Source organism: Silene latifolia, chromosome 10 (genome assembly GCF_048544455.1).
Source record: "Silene latifolia isolate original U9 population chromosome 10, ASM4854445v1, whole genome shotgun sequence".
Lineage (NCBI taxonomy): Eukaryota > Viridiplantae > Streptophyta > Magnoliopsida > Caryophyllales > Caryophyllaceae > Silene > Silene latifolia.
The window spans coordinates 150704140-150725147 of record NC_133535.1 but is presented as its reverse complement, the minus strand read 5'-3'; the positions used below and the strand labels follow the sequence as shown (position 1 = coordinate 150725147).

Genomic DNA, 21008 nt, shown 5'->3' with positions numbered 1-21008 from the left:
GTTCTTATACAAGTGTTGCATTTTGTCGCAACACTTGAGCAACACTTATGTCACATAAGTATATATTTCCTCTAAAAAATTTTCATTTTTATTTTTTGGGCCTTAAAATTTTTTCATTCCAAATAAAATTGCGCCAATTTTTTTTAGGGAATTGCAACCATTCATTCACACGTCATCATCATTCACATCCACCGCCTAAAATTTTTTTGTTCGTTCTCACACCGTCTCATTCATTCACTCGTTCATTCTTCATCACTTCATTCCTTCACGTCTTCTTCATCACTTCATTCCTTCATGTCTTCGTTTCACCAGTAAACGACGAAGTCAATCTCAATTTTGATTCATCTTTAACGTCGATCAGTATAATTGATTGGGCTTTTGTCGAAAGGTATGATACTCATCCAATTTCAATTATTTTTACCATTTCTCATTGTTCAAATTCATTATTGAATTGTTTTTTTCGAATTTTGTTTCCTGCATCTAATTATCTTTTTTCATTCCTGTTAATTAATTTTTTTCGAATTTTGTTTCCTGCATCTAATCCATTTCTCTCGTTTTGGATGCTTTGTTGTTCTCATTGTTGTTGTGATGGTCATGTATGTTTAATTGTTGAGTTGAATGGAATTAAACCTTACAGGTTCGTCAATTTTAGTACAGTTGAATTTAGGCTTAATCATGTGTTTTCAATTCACAGTCTTTGACCCTCATTTCTTCCCTATTGTGGTCTCTGAATTGTGTTTCTGATGGTGTAGTTCCTTATTGCTGTTATGACCTAGCTTTTTCCTGATGAACATTGAGATACTTGTTAAAAGAAAAGGCTATCGCTTCAAATACCTGTCCCTGACACCAATAAATCATCCTCTATATACCTAAATCCCAGAAATGGCTACATAATACACACAAGGAGATATAACTCGTCGTGTTGTTCAGTAAAAAGTTTAATTGGCAACTTAAGCACATTACCAAACAGGCAAACATCACGAGTTCATGACAATGTAGTGTAAGACAAAATCATGGACATGTAACCGTGAGCATTATAGAATAATGTTCAATTGCCACAAATGTACAGAATAAGAAGTGAAAAACAGAATGGGTGGCAGAATTCGATGTTTCAAACCTATGACTGGCCGAATCAGGAATACAAGTATTGAGTAGCTGAGTAATAACTAAAGCAGAATAAAACAATTTTACAAAGAATAAGGTTTTTTTAAATTACGATAAGGTCCAGGCTTTCTTACGGCCACCCATTCTGTTTTTCACTTCTTATTCTGTACACTTAATATGGTCATTTAACTCTAGGTGTTCAACTGCTCATAATTAATATGGTCTCTCGTTTTGGGAACTTTTGAGTTTACATCGAATACGAAAAGGAAAAATATGGAATTTTAGTGCCTGATGTTTGGTGGTCATTGAGAGAAGGCCATTGTTGCGGGTGATTTCTAAATAGTGATGGGAATAGTTCCTTGTTGATGTTATCACAATATACTTAATGTGGTCATTTTGTTGTTTGTACTTGCTTTGTTTAGCTAACAACATTCTTCCTGAATGCTATGAATGATAGAGGATTTTAAATCAAACTGACATGAATATATGAAGTAAGAAAACATTTGGTGGCGGGGGAATGCATTCTATGGTTTTTGATGTAATATTTATGTATAGGTTTTGGTTACTAGACAGAATTTATGAACTGTGGAAATATACTATTATATAAGATCTTAAGATTGTATATAATAGTATTAGCCGAAACCAAGGTTATAAGATCTAGAGGCTCATAAAGTGGGTATTATTAGCCGAAACCAAAGTTATTCTCTTTGGGCTGCAAATAGTAGGCAAGACGTCTTTGAGCTACACAATTATTGTTGATAGTGATTATTTGCAGAATTACCGGTAAATTAATGGCATTACCTGGAGTCAAATTCCAAATTTTTTAATTTACTTATGTTGGAACATGGATGATATTACCACCATCACGCAGCAATATCAGCAGTACACTCAGTGTTAGTGGCCTTACGTTTTTTAATTGACTTATGCTAGTTTCAGGTCTTTAGCTCATGAAGAAATGCTCTTCATAACCTCGTATGTCAAAGTAACATTAATAGTAACAAGGGGTAATTAATTTACAATTCCTGCTCCGTAGTTTCATAGTGAAATTAGTATATTGCCTCTGTTATTTTCATGTGTGATTAGGGTTTCAGTTAATTATTAGAATTTCCGAAAATCGAAGTGGGAAACAGATGGTTTTGTTTGATGCTTGCAAAACGTTAAAAGGAAGAGATATGTTCAACCTGATTCTCTCCTCAAAACCGGTTTCACTACCCCTCGCCAACACTCACCATCCCAAATTCCCATTTATGTCCAGGCATCCCCTTTCCTTTCCTTTCAATTCACCATCCCAAATTCCCATTTATGTCCAGGCATCCTCTTTGTCTGCTCTATTCATACAACCAGAAAAAATGCCAGACACTCGCCTCTTGCGATCCTTTGAACCTCTCGCAACCGACTTGATTTGGATGTGTTACATATCCTTCCAACCTGCACAAGTTTCTACATCTCCAAATACCATAAGAAACTCCCACTACTGCAGCCATACATACTTGTCTGATAAACATAGAGCTTCTGAACTTCAGAATATTTTCACATCTACTCAGAACATCAAAAGACACCTGCAGCCAGTCAGCAAGTAGATGATAGCATTTTATGATTTTTGGTCGAAGTATGGTTTATGATTATTTATTTTTGTAGACTGTTATCTTGGAGGATTTTTGTTGTTGTTTTCACTGCCTATGAAATCTATGTAATTGTATTTGTTTTAGAGAATTTAGACGGTTAATTATGGCGGTTTAATTTACTTTCTCCGTCCACCTTTGATTGATTCAAATAACTCTCGTTAAAAAAAATGGTAAACTGCTGGATTTAGTTTTAACATAAGCAAATGATTTGGACGGAAGGAGTATTATATGGTTATGTCATATGGGTGAATGAAATGATGTCTTTTAAAGCATTTTTTCACTGCCCATTTGAAGGGTTAGTTTTGTAGGTATGTTTGTTTCTCTTGAAATCTGCCATTTTTCGTTAAAATTGTTTTTTTTGTTCCTTGTGCTATATCTCAAGTTCAATGTATGATATAGGTGATTTGGTTACCGTGGTGCAAAGGGTTATATACTTATATCAGGTCATAAATTCTTATGTGACTGATAATTTAGAGAAGTGTTGATTTTCCATGTGTGAGTTCCAGGCAATGTACATTGTTGGGTAAGGTTTTGGGTGAGGGTTTTATGTTTAATGAGGGTAATTGAATGGAAAGAGTGAAGTTATGCATTTAATGACTTCTCATCTGGTTTTCGTTATCGGAGTTTTTTCATCTCTGGAAGTAGAAAACAGACTCCTTTAGTGATGAGGTGAAGTTTATCTCTATTCTTAGGAGGTAGATCTATGTATGGTTTGATACGTTCTATTGATAGGCAGATTGGTTAAGTTAACGATGAATGACTGGATAGGTTGATCCGTATTTAGTTTTTGTTGTCAAAGACTATTTTGGTCAATTTAGTTTGCCATCGACAATTTGTTTTGTGTATTTGACAATGCATGAGCAATCTCATTTATCCTCTTCTGATATGAAATTTAATTTGAATGTGAGCATTGATCAGTGTAAGAGTAAAAGAAAGATCGTCATTATGGAGGATGTGTAGTCTTTAGATGTATTCTCATGCTTTGCGTGTTTCAATTGATCAGGCTAAGCACTACAAAGAAAGCAACGAGAAGTACTATCTGATTGCTCTCAAGTATCTACTTTGGCATTTTTTTTTTCTTTTTTTTTTTGCCAGGAGTATAAATAGTAACTTACACAGTACAAACTCGACTCATTGCTTATTTTTTTTGTGTTTGTGTTATTAAATCCTTGGGAGTCCCTGTTTTGGTTAAGCCTCATTGTGTGGACTTATATATGAACCACTTTTCTTGTTTGGAATTATATATGAACCACTTTTCTTGTTTGCAATCATAGACAATTATTATTTAAATTTAAAATACTAAATGTATTATTTTTACATGCTTAAACAAATTAATGCCTAAAATTCTCATCATTCCTATCATTCTCCAAGCAGTTGCTGTTTTTACATGTATATGATTTGTGCTTATTTAATCCAGAATTCAAAGGATGAGGAATGATAGAAGTTGGATGTATATAGCTAGACGTTTGCCTGAGTTTGAAAATGGAGTTATTGAGTTCCTTAATGTGTCATTTTCTAAGGGTGTTCATGGGAGTCAAATAAGATGTCCATGTAAGAGGTGTATTAACCGATATTGGTTACGAAGACATGAGGTGTATGATCATTTAAAAGCATTCGGTTTTGTTGAGAATTATTATGTTTGGACCTTTCATGGAGAGTGTCCTTTATCAACTGAATCCATAGTTGAAACCCTTGATGAAGAACCAAATTTCAATGACAATACCAACACATTGTTAGACGACAGATTTAGAAGTTGTTTTGAAGGTCCCACTAACGTACAAAATGGTCCGAATGATGAAGCTAAAAGATTTTATAAGTTGGTAGAAGAGGGTCAACAGGAATTATTCATTTGTAAGAATTTTTCAAAACTGTCTTTTATCATTCGACTATTTTTGTACAAGACAGTTCATGGAATTAGTAATGTGGCATTCAATGATCTCCTCCAATTGCTAAAAGACATGGTTCCGGAGGCAAAAATTCCGGTCAACTTCAATGAAGCTAAGAATATTGTGAGGGATTTGGGTCTTGATTATAAAAAAATATGTGCGTGTCCTAACGATTGTATGCTATTTTGGAAAGAGTTTGAAAATGCTGAAGAGTGTTTTAAATGTCATGCCTCTAAGTGGAAAAAATGCGAAGCGAATTCATCTAATAAGACTTCAAACACTAAGAATAATCGTAAAATACCTGCAAAGGTATTATGGCATTTTCCACTAGAACCTAGGTTGCAAAGAGTATATATGAATTCGAAATCGCAGAAGCTATGACATGGCATGCGATAAACGTCCTAAAGATGGGTATCTAAGACACCCAGCTGACGGGTCAGCTTGGAAGGAATTTGATTCGCTATACCCTTTATTTGCTAATGAACCTAGAAATGTAAGGTTAGGTTTGGCTTCTGATGGGTTCAATCCATTTCGAACTATGAGTGTATGTCACAGATAATGGCCCGTTGTGTTGGTCAATTACAATTTGCCACCTTGGATGTTCATGAAACCGGAATATTTTATGCTATCACTGCTCATTCCCGGTCCCGAGGGTCCAGGGGAATAACATTGACGTATACTTTTGACCTTTAATTGAGGAATTGAAAGATTTATGGAATGTAGGGCTCGAGACATATGATAAATTTAGGAATGAAACATTTAAGTTACATGCTACTTTGACATGGACAATTAGTGATTTTAGGGTAATTCAATGTTATCGGGATGGAAAACAAAAGGGAAGTTTGCATGTCCAAGTTGTAACCATGAAACCGACTCTTATATATCGAAGCATAGCAAAAAAATGTGTTATATGGGTAGTCGCAGATTTTTAGATGCTAATGATCCTTTGCGCCATGATAAGAAGTCTTTTAATGGTAAATTTGAAGAAAGACCCCCTCCCAGACCCCTGACAGGATTTCATGTATTAGAAGAGTTGTCTGATTTTGTGAATTCTTTTGGGAAGAAAGAAAAGCAAAAGAACAAAAGTGATTGCCCATGGAAGAAGAAGTCTATATTTTTTTTGAATTGCCTTACTGGAAACACAATAAATGTCGGCATAACCTAGACGTAATGCACATTGAAAAAAATCTTTTTGACAATGTACTGGGAACTTTATTGGATATCTCTGGTAAGAGTAAGGATCACCCAAATGCTCGTTTTGACCTATTAGATATGGGTATTAAAGAGGATCTACAGCCTCAATTGTCAGACGACCAGAGACATGTCTTTTTCCCAAAGGCATGTTATTCCATGTCTACAAAAGAAAAGGATATCTTCTGTCGTGCTTTGAAAGGAGCAAAACTTCCGTATGGCTTCGGCTCTAATATTTCGCGATGTGTGAATTTAGCGCAAAGGAAAGTTTCAGGATATAAAAGTCATGATGCTCACATCATTTTACATTACTTACTTCAAGTTGCTGTGAGAAGGTGCCTTCCCAGGCATGCATGTGGTCATTCCTTTGATTAGATTAGGAAATTTTTTAGGAAACTGACAAGAAAGTCCTAAATCAACAAGAACTTGATTACTTAGAATCTGAAATTATCCAAATATTATGTGACTTAGAAAAAATATTTCTCCCAAGCTTCTTCGACATCATGGTACATCTGCCCATTCACCTAGTAGAGGAAATTACGCTTGGGGATCCTGTGCAAGGAAGAGGGATGTATTTCATTGAAAGATATTTATGCAAATTGAAATCATATGTGCGAAAAAGAGGTCGTCCAGAAGGATCTATTGCAGAAGGTTATTTGATTGAGGAATGCATGAATTTTTGCTCTCGATACGTGGACTGGGGCAAGACAAGAGATAACAGAAGCACAGTTGACATGTCAGCTAATGAAACACAAGTACTTGACAGTACAATTTTTACAAGTTGTGGTCATCCTTTGGGAGGAAAAAAACAAAGAAATGGACGGGTGTTTACTCTGGACGCCAAAGTAGCTGCACAGGCGCATCGTTACACATTATTCAACTCAGATAGTCAAGAGGTTGAACAATACATAAAGTAAGTAAATTTAACATATAATTTGATTACCAACATTATCTCATAGGCATTAATTAATATATGTCTGCTTTTAATTTTTGATCTGTGATTTATGTAGAGAACATGAAGCGGTTGTGAACTGTCAACGAAGGAAAAGTAAATGGAAACGTGCACGGCATCATAGTCATGATTTCCCAAACTGGTTGTAAGAAAAGGCGACTCAAACCGGTATTTCTGACCAAATGTTTTGGCTTGCTAAAGGACCTGCTCCTACAGCTAAAAGGTTCAAGGGATATTATGCGAATGGTTATGACTTTTATACGAAATCACGCGTGCCAGATGCAAAACACAAAATAGTGGAGTAACTCTCTCTGCTTTAACTTCAAGTTTTGCTAGCTCTAAAGATTAAAATCCTGTTGATGGGGATGTTACGTATTATGGTGCAATTCTAGACATAATTGAGCTCAACTATTGGTCTAAGTTTACTGTTGTTTTGTTTCGTTGTGAGTGGTATCAAGTGGAGAAAGACGAATATGGGATGACTTGTGTTAATGTGAACAAATATTGTTCAGTGGATGATCCGTTTGTAATGCCATCCCAAGTGCATCAAGTATTTCATGTGGCAGATCCAGTTGTAGATGGGTTGCAGTATGTCATGACTAAGGTTCCAAGAGACATATTTGATTATAACATTGAAAATAAAGAACCTAATAATGACCTTATAATGCGTGATGGGCATGTGGAACCTCAAGAGAATATCAGATTGTTAAGAGAAGATATAGATCCTACAGTTGTTGATGCTAATACTGTCTTGGGTAACATTAATAATTTGTTTGATTTAAATGCTGACAGTGACGACAATGATGACACCTTATGGGACTGGATGCAAGCTGAGGAAGAACGTAACGATGAGGAATGATGAGTAGTGTCAATCTAGTATTTATACATTTGTAGTGTGTCGTATTTGATTATTGTGTGCTAATTTATGTGACATTTTGTAGTTTCATTTATAATAAATTTGATTGTTTGTCTGATGCTTTTTTTTGTGGAAACTTGAATGCAATTAAAGTATATCAAGCCTGAATAATAAATTTTATTGTTTGTCTGATGCTTTTTTTTTTTGTGGAAACTTGAATGCAATTGAAGTATATCAAGTCTGAAAATGGGAAAAGTCGATCAACAATTACGCTTGAATGAATATGAGAGAGTTCGAATTGCAAGAATTGCTCAAAATTAGGTAAGGTTGGAACAGCTTGGGTTAGGGAATCTGGTACAGTCGTCGACAAGCCTGGTGGAAAGTAGCGAAAGTAAAAGACGAAAACATAATAGATCAGGAAGAACATGTCATTCCGACAAAGATGATCTGGATTATTTTCCTACCAACAATGAGGCAGAGGATGATCGTGTACTTGCGGAAGTTCCTAAAAAGGTAATTGATATGTCAGTATTGTCGAGTTTGTCTTGATTTATATGACTCTGTAAGTAGTTAGTGTTGATGAGGATGCGAAATAGTTGTGCAACATCAATGCATCATTGTGAAACTGAATTCCAACATTATTCCTTGTATTGGGGCCGAAAAACCCGAGCTGCCAAATGCAACCACATTTATATTTATATTTAGAAACAGTGGGATTGAGGAGTTGTATGGTGTTCAAAGGGTTGTTGATGATACTGTGGTTCCATCGACTAATGAGGATGATTCGGTTATGGGTTCTGCTGTTGGTGCTTTAGAGGAAAGGAAAGATTTGGCTGTTGTAGCGAGGGAAGGTGTTGTTGCAGTAGAATCTGCTCCAGTGGATTCCGTACTTCCTGAAGCTGTTGGTGTGAAGTACACTGATGAGGGGGATGCTGTTGTGGACTCCATTAATGTTGATGCTGCTGAAGCTGCTAGGTCAAGTGTTGTTGTCGTTGGGGAAGTGAAAGGACAGTGCGTGAGTCGGAAACTCGGTGGTTGAAGATGTCGCCCGAGGTCGAGGATTCTGTTCTTTGAAAAATATGCTTCAGAGGATCCAACACCATTAGAACCGATGAAGCAAAATTTGTAGTAGCCCTGTTGTTGAAAATGTGTCATTGGCTAACGAGTTCTCACCATTGGCAGACCCAATTTCATCTGAGGTTAGTCTTCCTGACTATTACTTATTAATTTTGCTACATTTCTTGTCACTGACTATGTTGAACTTTCGACCCTTTTTGTCTATGCAGGTTGTTAAGAGGCCGGATGATGAGTGGATGAGGCTCAAACCAATGTTCTTTGAAGCGCCCGGTCTATAGAGATGAATTACGTTTTAAGGTAGAGAGAATGAGAAGGTTGAGCTAGATAATATTATGAATGATGAGCCTGCTATTTGGTGAAGAGAAGGTCAAAATTAATGCATTTGATTCTGAAACTACTTCTGTAAACAAGGTCTGCGGAAATGTGGACGGAGTCAAGATCAGGTTCATTGATACACCTGGTCTCGGATCAGCGGCAATGAAGCAGGGTTACAATCGTAAAGTCCTGGCATCTGTCAAGAAACTGACAAACAAATATCCTCCAGATGTGATGTTTTACGTGGATCGACTGGACTCACAGACAAGAGATCTTAATGATCTACCCTTGTTAAAAACGATCTCTAATTCACTTGGTACTTCAATCTGGCGGAATGCGTTTGGTTAATCTAAATATGACGAACCCTGTTTCTCTTGTTGAGAATCACTCTGCCTGTCGAAAGTTTTTATATCTGTCATTCGTTCTGCTGGGAAACTAGGCTTGAAAACATGATGTTGACGTCCGGTCTTAAAATTTGTCATGTGTCATGTGACTTTTCATCTTGCTGCACTTGTATTATTCTCTTATTTTACATTTTACTTGTTCGTAGGTACAACTGAAGCCACGTGTATAGAATTCTGCATAGTGGTTTTTGTTTTATACTTTTATATAGATAGGATGTTTATGTCCATCTATTTTTGAATATGCAGGTTTCTAAGTCTGGTAGTCGACAACGTGCACAATATATACCTCCTGGATCAGTGACGAGATACTCCAATTATAGCAGATTGAGAAATCAAGGTCAAGCTAACAAACACCAACAAGGGTTTGAGCTCCAGCAACCCTTTGACAAAGATCAGGCACGTCAAAGGCACGGCGATGCATCTAATGTAAACCTTAACCCGAAAAATGATGTTAGAGAGATGACTATGGCTGAGTTGATCTTGAAGAGAAATCAGTTGCAAAGAGACGAAGTAAGGAGTACTGATTTTCATCAACCATCACATTTCACTCCTACTGAGGGAGATAATAACATGGGAGGTAATCATTTAAAGATTTAATTATCCTAAGTTAAGCTATTTATTTTTTTCACTCAACTATTTCAAAACAAAACATGCAGTTCACTATGAAAATTCATCTCAATTGGAACGAAATCAACTTATAGCAGAATGTTTTGGAGGAGATGCATTAACTGATAGTAGTAGTGAAGGAGAGAACTCTGATACGTCACATAGCGATGAAGAGGAAGATCCTGAAGATGAGAGTGAGGAAATAAACTTGGATAGTCGAGATCTTGAATTAGCTGGTAAATTAATATTTGTTTCTTGTACGTTTTGTTTAAATAATATATATATATATATATTTATATATATATATATTTATGAATATTGTATATTATATGATGTTTTATCTTATATACTTCTCCTAGCTATCTCGAAAGGCGGTACAAGAGGACCAACCATGTTACACGATGTGCACACGCGACCGCTTCAGAAAAGGGTGGCCATTATTCTAAATGAGTTTGGGAAACCAATTGGTCCCATAGTTCAAAAACAAAACATTGTAGGTGAATTTTCTCGTTTTTTAGGTACATTAGCTCGAGATTATACCTATGCACCTTTAGTCTTTGACTCTTGACGGAAAGTCCCTAACAAAGATAAATTGTGGGCATATGTCTTGGTATGCATCCTTTAAATTACAACTTATTTGAATTCAGTAGCGCCCATTTATTTTTTTCCAAACTTATACGAAATCATTTTATTTTATGCAGACAAAATATATAGTACCAGATGAAGGTAAAGACTGGGTGATGAAGACTGTTAGAGATGATTGGAGAGTCCATAAATGTCGTTTCAAGAAAAAAGCATTTCTATAGGCATAAAGATGATAAAAGTAGGTGGAGAAACAGATCTAACCTAGTTCCTGATGACGAGTTTCTAAAATTACTTGCCACATGGAAAAAGAAATATGAGAAGGTGATATTCAACCCCTTATACTTGAATTTATTAATCTGAAATTTTTTTGCCTAGCTTAATATGCTATAGATATCGTCTTTAATTACACTAATATGTTTCAATATCTATGCATTGCTCTAATGTGTAGAGGCGATGCTCTCGTAACCGTGATCGTCGGTTGGCTCAAAAAAATATGCACACATTTGGCCAAAAAGTTTTGCGATTATACGCGAGGAACTGGTAATTTTAATGGCTGTCATCAGTTATATGAACCGTAGATAATATTAACTAAAGCATAAATTAAGTTTTGCTCAATTTACAGACAAATGAAAATCCAGACAAAGAGCCACCTTCTCTTGCTAAGATGTTTGAGCATACTCGTGAAAGAAAAACAGGAAAAAAGTACAAAGAGTCGTATGACGATATAGAAAGAAAGATAGTAAGTAAATCAATCCTGTCATGTTTATAGTTACTATGATGCTTTGATAAATTTTTTGATTTATTTGACTGTCTAATTATAGACAGAAATGAAGACGTATGTACCTGATGATGGGGAATGCCAACCAGACCCCTTTTTGGGTGTCATGGGCAAGGAATATGACTACCGTCGAGATTATTTGGCAGGGGCGTGTCTAATAAAAAGTTAAAGGAGGTGAATGGTACACAAACGTCTTATGTGGTTCCAGGGGAAATTTTGGAGTCTCTAAAGACTAGTTTACGACTTTACGTGAAGATTTGCGGAAAGACATGGACTACGAAGTGAGTAGACGAAACTGTTATAACAGAAGCAAGAAAGAACAAATAAAGAAGAATAAAAGACAAACGCACAGATTTACGTGGTTCACTAACGGTGTGTTAGCTACGTCCACAGGGCAGAAGGGAGAGAGTTTTATTGATATGTGAGGAGTTTTCAGATTACAGATTCAGACGGTATGATAAGCATAACTGCTAGGTAGAGGATTAGAGAGTTTATATAATACTCTCTAAACCTAATACAGAATGACCTAATAAAGGCCCAAGACAGACCTAGCCCAATAACGAAGCGGCGGTTAACAGAATCAAGGCACAAACCCAACAGAAACAAAGAACAGGAAGAAGAATATCTCAAGAGGAAGGCCGAGTTAGAAACCATGGAAAAAGATATTGAAAATGAAAGAGAGTTAATGAGAGAGCAAATACTAACAAAGTTTTTAGAAAGGCTACCTCCAGAAGTTGTCAAGGAGTACTTATCTTGAGGTATGTATATATCTTCTTCATTGCTGATTCTTTATTTTTCTCTCTTTTCTCCCGTAAGTCTTGCCGATGAATGTGGGGAGTTATTGATGAGAATTGCCCTCTTGTTTTAATGTGGGAACATTTTGGTTAAAGTGTACCCTTTTCATTTAGAATTGGTTAAAGATCAGATTTAACATTCTGATTTGTTGGCTAGGCTTGTCACATTTAACATGGCTTATGCTTGACCAAGGTTGCAAAAGCTCTATTAATTGGAGGGCAGGAAGTGCATTTGTTATTATTCAATGTGATCTTACTTTTGGCAGCCTAGGCATATCTTATAGTGACGTTCACAGTAGTTGTTGGCTGAGATGGCTATGATGGTAGGCATACCTTTAAATATTCCGCGATCCTCAAATCTAATTGTGTTCCATTTTTTATGTTACAGGTTGCATTTGAGGTATTATTATTTTGACGTGGGTTGATTTTCTGTCCGGGTGGCAACATACATATGGTCCAAAGTACAACAATGAAGACTTTTAATATAATAATCGTTACTCATTTGTTCTATTTAAACATTTGCTACATTTTTTCTACTTAAACATTTGCTAAGTTCTACTTTTGATTCTTTTTGGAAATGTAATGACATTCATTTTGAGACTGAATCTATTGTAATTTTGGAATGATTTGCAATTGAATGCACAATCAGTGAGAATTACAATTAAGTATTGTCTTTGGATAAAGTAGTAGTGTTGTATTTGTTTATTACAAGTGTTGTTATTGAACGTAACTAGTGTTGCGCTTGCAAAATAAAAATGTTGCATTTGTTTGTTATAAGTGTTGCTTTTCAACATGAAAAGCATTGCATTAGTTCAGGAAGTGTTGCTATTTTTTCACAAGAAGTGTTGCATTAGCAAATAAAAATGTTGCCTTTGAAATTGAAAAAAGTGTTGCATTAACATAACATATGCAACACTTTATAAAAGTGTTGCTTTAGTTTGAAAAGTGTTGCATTAAGTGTTGCAATGAGCTAATGCAACAAGAATTTATGTAGCACTTCATTAAGTGTTGCATAAACTCTAAAGCAACATTTATACGACATTATGCAACAATAGCGAAGTGTTGCTACAGGATCACAATGTAGTAGTGTGGGTGGATAATGATAGGGGTATGAGCGAGGGTTGCACGTGGGGTAGAGTTGAGGGATGGCAATCATGTTCGAGGGATGATGGGGGTGAGGGGTGGGGTATGTAGGGATGGTGGAAGCAAGAAGGAGTAAGAGTAGTTGGAGGAGGTGGGATATGTATTGGATCTAGGATGGTGGTTGGTTGCGAGGAGCTGTTGAGATATGGGTAGAGAGGGAAGTCCGGGTCCAGTGGAAGGGAGGTATTGGGCGCGGTTGAGGATTAGGTAGTGGGGGTCTCGAGGTAGTCGACCAGTGGTAACCAATGCCGATTTCAAACTTTCAAGCGATAGTAGTGGGCGAGAGTGGCAATGAGAGAAGGTTGAGAACTGTGAAGAAAACAAAGAAAATGAGTAATTTGGTCAAAAAATACTCCAGTGAGTAAAATTAAATGTATATTGTGTAAATAAACAAATTACGATATCTTTGATGATTTTATATCCACTTTTCAGATTTCGCCATTCATAATTTAAAAAGTCAATATAAAAAAATGTCAGAGTAATTTGAATAAAATTAAAAAAATATAAACTTTTAAAAGATATGGGATAGACAAAGTAAAAAATTCTAAAATTTATTAATTTAATAAAGAAAAAAAATAAAAAAATATGTAACTTATACTTTTAATCACACCTTTCATTATCACCCGTGCAGTGCACGGGTTTAAAAATTAGTTTGTAATAAACATGTAATCATTAAGTTTTAATTTAAAGTACTCTGGTGAGTTGGACTTTGTTATTCACTACCTCGGGAAACCGAGATGGTAACAATCCTATTTATTTGAGAATGTCTAGCTAAAGGCTCCTAAATAAATGGGGGTGTTACAAAGTGGTATCAGAGCAAAACGATCCTCAGGCCTAACCAATGAATAATAATGAACTTAGGATGTGTCTAAATAAAATGAATCCCGGGTAGAAACTGTTAGAAGCCCCTCTTAGTACTGTTAGGAAAACGCGCCTAATTTGTACTTTGGCCCTTCCATTTTTGAACCGGGAACCTTGAGAGAATACTTGATAGTGTGGGGTAATTTAAAATGAATATAGTATATTTCTCTTAGGAAATTGTGAGGGGATTGTGCAATGTAAAAAGGAAATTGGATTGTTATCGTATGTTTTTGTTGTTACTCCGTAGTATTTATTGCTACTCAACCTCGCGGTTGACTGTGTATTCGGTTGACTTGGGAGCTATGGGATGCGTGAGGACTTGGATCATAGTTGAAGTCTAGATCACATAGAACAATTACATCACTTTATTTATTCAAAACCGAGATGGTAACAGTCCTATTTATTTGGGAATGTCTAGCTAAAGGCTCTTAAATAAATGGGGTGTTACACTTGTACTATTATATTTTGTAGACATTTATAAGGGATTTTCCATCTTTATTCTAACGATGTGGGACAAGGGTTTGCACGGCACCTAACAAAATAAATCGTCAAACTTGTATAATACATCATATTCTAACGAAAAACGTCATTAGCATTGAATTATTTACAACGGCTGCTCATCTATTGTACCTAAACGTATTCGAAACACAAATAAGGCTAGACTGCACCATCTGCTCCTTCTGATAGGATGAAGCTTCCTTTGCACAACCCGTGAACCACATCAGTCGAGCTTCTGACAGTTTAGCCTCGGACGTTTAAGCACAGCCTTTGAACCACACTCATCAATTATAACACACACCGCTCTTTAAATAAAACCCGTGCTGTTGATGGTGTAATGTTTTCGCTTCTGACCAGTTGGGGAATAAAGGAGCGAAGCTTAAGGTTCAGCGACTGTGTAATCCCCTGAGATTTAGGTAATAGAATATGTATGGTGTATTGGTTTCGCTGCCATTTAGGAAGGTTTATGATATCAATAATGCAATGCTCTGAATTAATGCTGTATTTGAATGATGTTGATTAATTTAGATACCCTTTATTCATTGCTTTATTTAAAAATAAACTTGCATCTATTTGGCAACCCGGTTTTAAGGGTATACCTGAATGCTACCGAGTGTACCAACATTTTGAATGTTTGAGCTTTCAAACATTAGTCGTTCTTTTTTGGTACCATTGTTATTGAGGTAAATTTTTGGATACACTTAATAGCTGACATTATTTTGTTCTGAAGATCTGGTCGATGCTAACTTCAGCCAAAAGGCTCATCCTTGTGGCGAGTTGCATTAACTCTTCTCCGATATTTCAATGTGCAGTGGATGCATAATGCATGCCGATCTAGGTTGGTGAATACGATTAGAGGTTTATCATTCAAAGCATTGGTGAGTACAATTTCTGCTGTAAATTTAAGTTACATATGCGACATTTAATCTTCGCATTTCATACATATTCTAAAAATATATAAATCCACATAATAATTAGTACCGTTCCACGGGAAACTCTACAATGTCGGAGGTAGGGTTCACCAAATCCCGTCATGTTTCTATATAGCTCGGTTCTCACTTATTTGATGAAGTCACGAACCACTGAAACTTGAACTTAAGTGCATTTCTGAGGAGGGTTCGACATTCCTCAGGTAAAGCCGCCAAATTACCGTTTGTATGTGGAACATCCAACGCGTACTCCACATCGAAACTTTCCAATTGAAGCATCCAACAAGGATGAGTTAACTGCTCATCACATATACTCTCTTCTGCTTTCCTAACCAAGTTTTCACACAAGTACTGCAAACACAAAAGCAAATCAACAAGACAAATTCATAGACCAAATTAGAATACACAATCGAGGTATTAGGGACGACATGTCCAAGGTTCGAAACTCCCTATATTCTCTAAACTAGTCATTCTTTTTTTTATCGTAGAGCAACACTCATTTGTTTTGCTACTAATGAATGTTACTCCGCGATAAAAAGAAGCATAAATTAACCTTGCAAAACTTTGTTGGAACTTAAATTATATAGTTGAACAGAATACCTTAACGACATAATAATTTTGACAATCGATAATGAAAGTAGTTGGACGAATAATCCAGAGAATGCCATCCACAAGAGCAGCTACATTTTCCTCGTCGTAGTGAAGCTCCAAATATAAGGAAAAATTGTGTCGCGGGGAAACTTCAATTGCTTCTACTAGCTCAAGTTGGAATGTTGCCTACCAAAACCAAATTAACTACATAAAGTTATTATAAAAGCAAGAAAATGAAAGGGCCTAAAGAAAACTGGGTACTCACCATTGGCAATTTGATTTCCGATTAAGGGTACGATAAATTCTCTCAGGTTCATCAACCACGTCGTGTCATAAGCGTCCCTCATAACTATATTCCAGCTGCTCTTCTCTAGTGCAGTCATTGAGCTACACAGAACACGCTTTGGAACTGTCGTGCCCGCAAAGTTGAACTCTCTCAGTTTCGGACAATTAAGATGTAACTCTTCCAGACCTTTAGTCCAACAATCGAAATATATTAAACTCGGACAATCAATATATACCTCCTTTACACAAGCGAAATCATTATCATTACTAAGCAAAATTAACTTCCTGAGAAGATTATTAGCTGCTTTAAATGTATTTGTATCGTGTATCTGTAAACATCCTTCTTCAAGAAGCGGAAATGTAGAAGTAAAGTCTTTTAACAAGGTAGGCTGGTCGAAGGTACACCAAGCACAGTCGATCTCTTTAATGCTGGCACAAGCAGCCGCGCTGACACAAAGTTCGGTTTGAGCATCGCAGGTTATGCACTCAAGGTTAGTGTCTACGATGTCAATATAATCAAGCTCGCCACACTGTATTCCGATAACAACTTTTTTCAGATTAGGAAACTTCGAGAGGTTTAGGAATTTGATCATCTCGACACTGCAGTTTTCGAGGATTAGTGTTTCAATTCCCTGACAAAAAATTGTCAGGTTTTCCAATGCATCATAGTCCATAACAACATGTGATAAACAGAGTCGCTCCAACCAGAATCGGCTAATAGGGTCACAACCCAACTTGCACCCTCGAATAGAAATTTTGCGCAAGTGTTTAGAAGTCAGCATTGAAGCCGGAAATTCATATGCTATAGATGAGCTATTAACGGTATCATGCCACAAGAAATGCAGCGTTTGCACAGTAATACACAAGTTTCGACATTAATTTGTTTTACCAATTCAATCCAATTATCAACACGAGAAAAGTACGTGGAATCATTGAAGGCCACGTTCAATGCTAATTTCCGAATAGGTGAATCTAGATGTCTGGCACTAGTCAACCGATGATCCACATCATCCATAAACATCTCCCTTAGTTGACTAAAATCAGGCTCTCCACCGCCGACTTCAGTTGCCGAAGCAAGGGATTGTAATGCAAATAAGTTATGATCGAAATAAAGAACGGGGTATAGCCTGCAATAGTTTTTCCAGGTCTTAGATAAGATGGATGCTCGAGCAGAATCCTCTAATGGAAGACGAGATAATATACTAAGGATTATAGGGTCCGGTAATTGTGAAACCCGGTCCAAATTCTGAATCCTATAAATCTTTTTATTGTCAGAACACCCCATCTTCGCTATGAGTTTTTCTAACATGTGCCCTAAAGGCACATGATAAGAAGCTAAAGTAGAAAAAGTTTTCAATATTATATCATAATATAAATATGAGTTTCAACCCTAATTTGTCATGATATATTCTCACCAAACTTTCCTTACTTAACTTATTATCATATGCCCTACGGGTACATGTTAGAAAATCCAATATATAATTATTGAGATAGTTGTAAATTTGTAATAAGGGAAATACGATTCATCATTATATAGTAAAACCCGAGACCTCGATTTAAGGAAACTAGATAATCAAAATTTATACTCTCTAATGTTAGCAATCCCAAGATATCTTATACGACAATATCTCAACATTCTCAAACCTGATAAGCAAGTGGCCACAAAGGGAAAAGAATGCGGATTAGTCAAGATTTGAGCTACTTTAGGACCTCAAATTTTAACACGGCTGCGTTCTTAGGTAGGGGTGGGCATAATCCGGTCCGGACCGGAATTTAGTGGACTGAAACCGGAATTAAAAATTCAGGTCCGATCTCCGGTCCACAATTTTCCAAGATTCCGGTTTTCGGTCCGGTCCGGTATTTTCCGATTCGGACCAAAATTATTGTTATTTGAAATTTTTTCTTAAAATTGTATTTTTATTCCGGTCCGATCCGGTCCAATGGACCGAAATTTGAAAAAGTGGGTAATTCTAGTCCAACTGGTCCGGTGCGGACCAGTACCGGAATTTTTCCGGTCCGGTCCCAAACCGGAATATTTATAATCCGGTCCGGTCCTAGTCCATGAATTTTGTTGATTTCGGTCAGGTGGCCAGCCCTATTCCTAGGGTTCGAGTCACTAACCTTTGGTTAAGTTGGAACAAATCTTTTTTCTTTATTATAGCGGCACAGCCCTCTACTACTAAGAGAATAAAAATTTTCTTAGTTTTCCCTCCAAAAAACATCTAGTTAAATAAGGTAATAAATAGTTTTTTCTTTCATTACATTATTATCTTTCAATGAATATATTCTTATAAATAAACTCTAATTTTTTAAATAAATTCATAATTATGATTTTTTCATTAAAATAAAATAAAATTGATATTAAACTATAAAGTATAAGTTGCTAAATTTTTCAGTAATGCAATAATTATTACTGTAGAGAATAACTTGACACATGCTTTGTAACACCCGCGAATTTTCCATTTTGACATTTAAAATTTATTAAACCGTTTGATTATTTTATTTTATATTTTTAAATTATTTAATTTAATTAATTCATTTTAAGCACGATTTTAATGAAAAGAATATTTTAAAGTACGTATTATTAAATTATATTTTTGAGGCATAATTTATATAAGAATTTATGTATACATATTTTGGTCGGACAGTAATAATAATAATTCCCGTCTCAATTTCCGTCTAGCTATAGACCGTCACATTTCCACTTGTGAGACTAATCTTTCTCGACCTATCCTATATCGACACACACACCCCTATCCACCCCACACTCTACCTTTATATATTATTACATATTATTGTATATTATTATAATTACTACTATTATATAATATTCTTATTATTATTAAACTAGTTTTGTGGCCCGTGAAATTCACGGGATGTTTTGTTTTGAGTGTGATATTTCTAGTGTTTTTAGTAATTGAAATTTTATAAAATATCAAAACATATAGTAAGCTCACCTTATGAATAAGTCATCATTGATTGCGAACTAAGATTACGGGCATTTATATGTTAACATAAAGATCAGAGTCGATAAATTAAATAAGCCAAAGTAAGTGAATATTGCTATTTTTTCGAAGGTAGAATGATGAAAAAAAATAAACAAATACCAAAATAAAATATACATTTGAATAAAAAAACGAAAAAAAACTATTATTCATTCACGTTGATGTTGTCAATCTTGTAGTTAGTCTCCAATATATAGTTATTTAAGCTATCCTAGTATTTTACTTCTCCATGTAGTCTTCTTTTTCCAACGAATCGACCCTATAATAAAAAAAAGTAACTCAGTAATTAGTCTGAATCGACCCTATAATAAAAAAAAGTAACTCAGTAAAAAGTAACTCAGTAATTAGTATTTTATGCAATATTATCGTTGTTAACTTAAGTTTCGTCTTAAATAGTGAAAGAAAAAGGGAATGAGAATGAAGTCGTAGAGATGTAAGTATATTACCTTTGAATATCTCAACACCACAAATCTTGATAGCCCCTAAATGAGAACAAAACAAACACAAACGATGAAATTGAAAATGTGATGAACATTTCATAACCCAATGGAACTTACATAAAAAGTAAATAAATTAGTTAATCGTTTTAAAACCTTAATACACTTGGATTGATGTTAATAGAATGATAGAAAAGTTTAGTTATACATTTAGTTCTACTGACGATAGAGACAAGAAAAATTTTGGCTTATAAATTTTGTCTTCCATCAAAAATAAATAAAGAATTGAGGATGCGTTTTATGACTTTTGAGCATCCTTTTTTCATTATTATCAAAATTAATATAGGTATAAATATGAATCAAGGTTCACGACTTTTGAGCATCATTTTTCATTATTATGAAATTTAATATAAACATTAATAAGGAATAAAGAGAAAAGGAATGAATAAGTTTTGCTTGATTATTATTATTATTATTATTATTATTATTATTATTATTATTATTATTATTATTATTATTATTATTATTATTATTATTATTATTATTATAATAATTTAGTTTTTTACAAGATCCACTTTACAGGAGATTGATTTAAGATGCTGTCTTATTATGTAATTAAAATATGACATGTAAATGATGATAGTTAGTTTTGCTTGCCTTTTAATTAGATTTATATATTTTATATCTAGATTATTGAGTTATAAATTTTTCTCATTATTATGATATTATGAAATTTAATATAGACATAAATATGGAGCAAATGAGAAATGGAATGTAAAAGATTTGCTTTATTATTATTCTTATTTTTTTTTTTTACAAAATCCACTTTGCATAAGAGTGGTTTAGAAATTATCTTATGAAATTTAAAATATGACATTCAGATAATGGTAGATAGTTTGGCTTACTTTTTAATTATAGATTATAGTTTTATAAATTCAATTATTATTCCATGCATGTCAAAAATGAATAAGAATTAATGGGATGTGAAAATGTCATGTGAAATGAAATTGAATGTTCTAAGCTACCCTTTTAATTAGATAGTATAGATTTCATGCAATGTTATTGATAATTGAGTATGTCATATTC

The 21008-nt window shown here is 34.9% G+C and overlaps 2 protein-coding genes across 2 annotated transcripts; one reads left to right on the top strand and one right to left on the bottom strand.

Annotated features, from left to right (window-relative positions):
* Nucleotides 1-3696: 3696 nt before the first annotated feature.
* Nucleotides 3697-5780, top strand: LOC141608525 (uncharacterized). Its single transcript, XM_074427870.1, has 3 exons — nucleotides 3697-3782; nucleotides 4147-4924; nucleotides 5418-5780. Exons 1-3 carry the CDS (start codon nucleotides 3697-3699, stop codon nucleotides 5778-5780), a joined length of 1227 nt encoding a protein of 408 aa, XP_074283971.1.
* Nucleotides 5781-16395: 10615 nt separating this feature from the next.
* LOC141608524 (F-box/FBD/LRR-repeat protein At3g52680-like) lies at nucleotides 16396-17765 on the bottom strand. The gene is made up of 2 exons (XM_074427869.1): nucleotides 17404-17765; nucleotides 16396-17293 (listed from the first exon to the last, which is right to left on the bottom strand). Exons 1-2 carry the CDS (start codon nucleotides 17763-17765, stop codon nucleotides 16396-16398), a joined length of 1260 nt encoding a protein of 419 aa, XP_074283970.1.
* Nucleotides 17766-21008: the final 3243 nt, after the last annotated feature.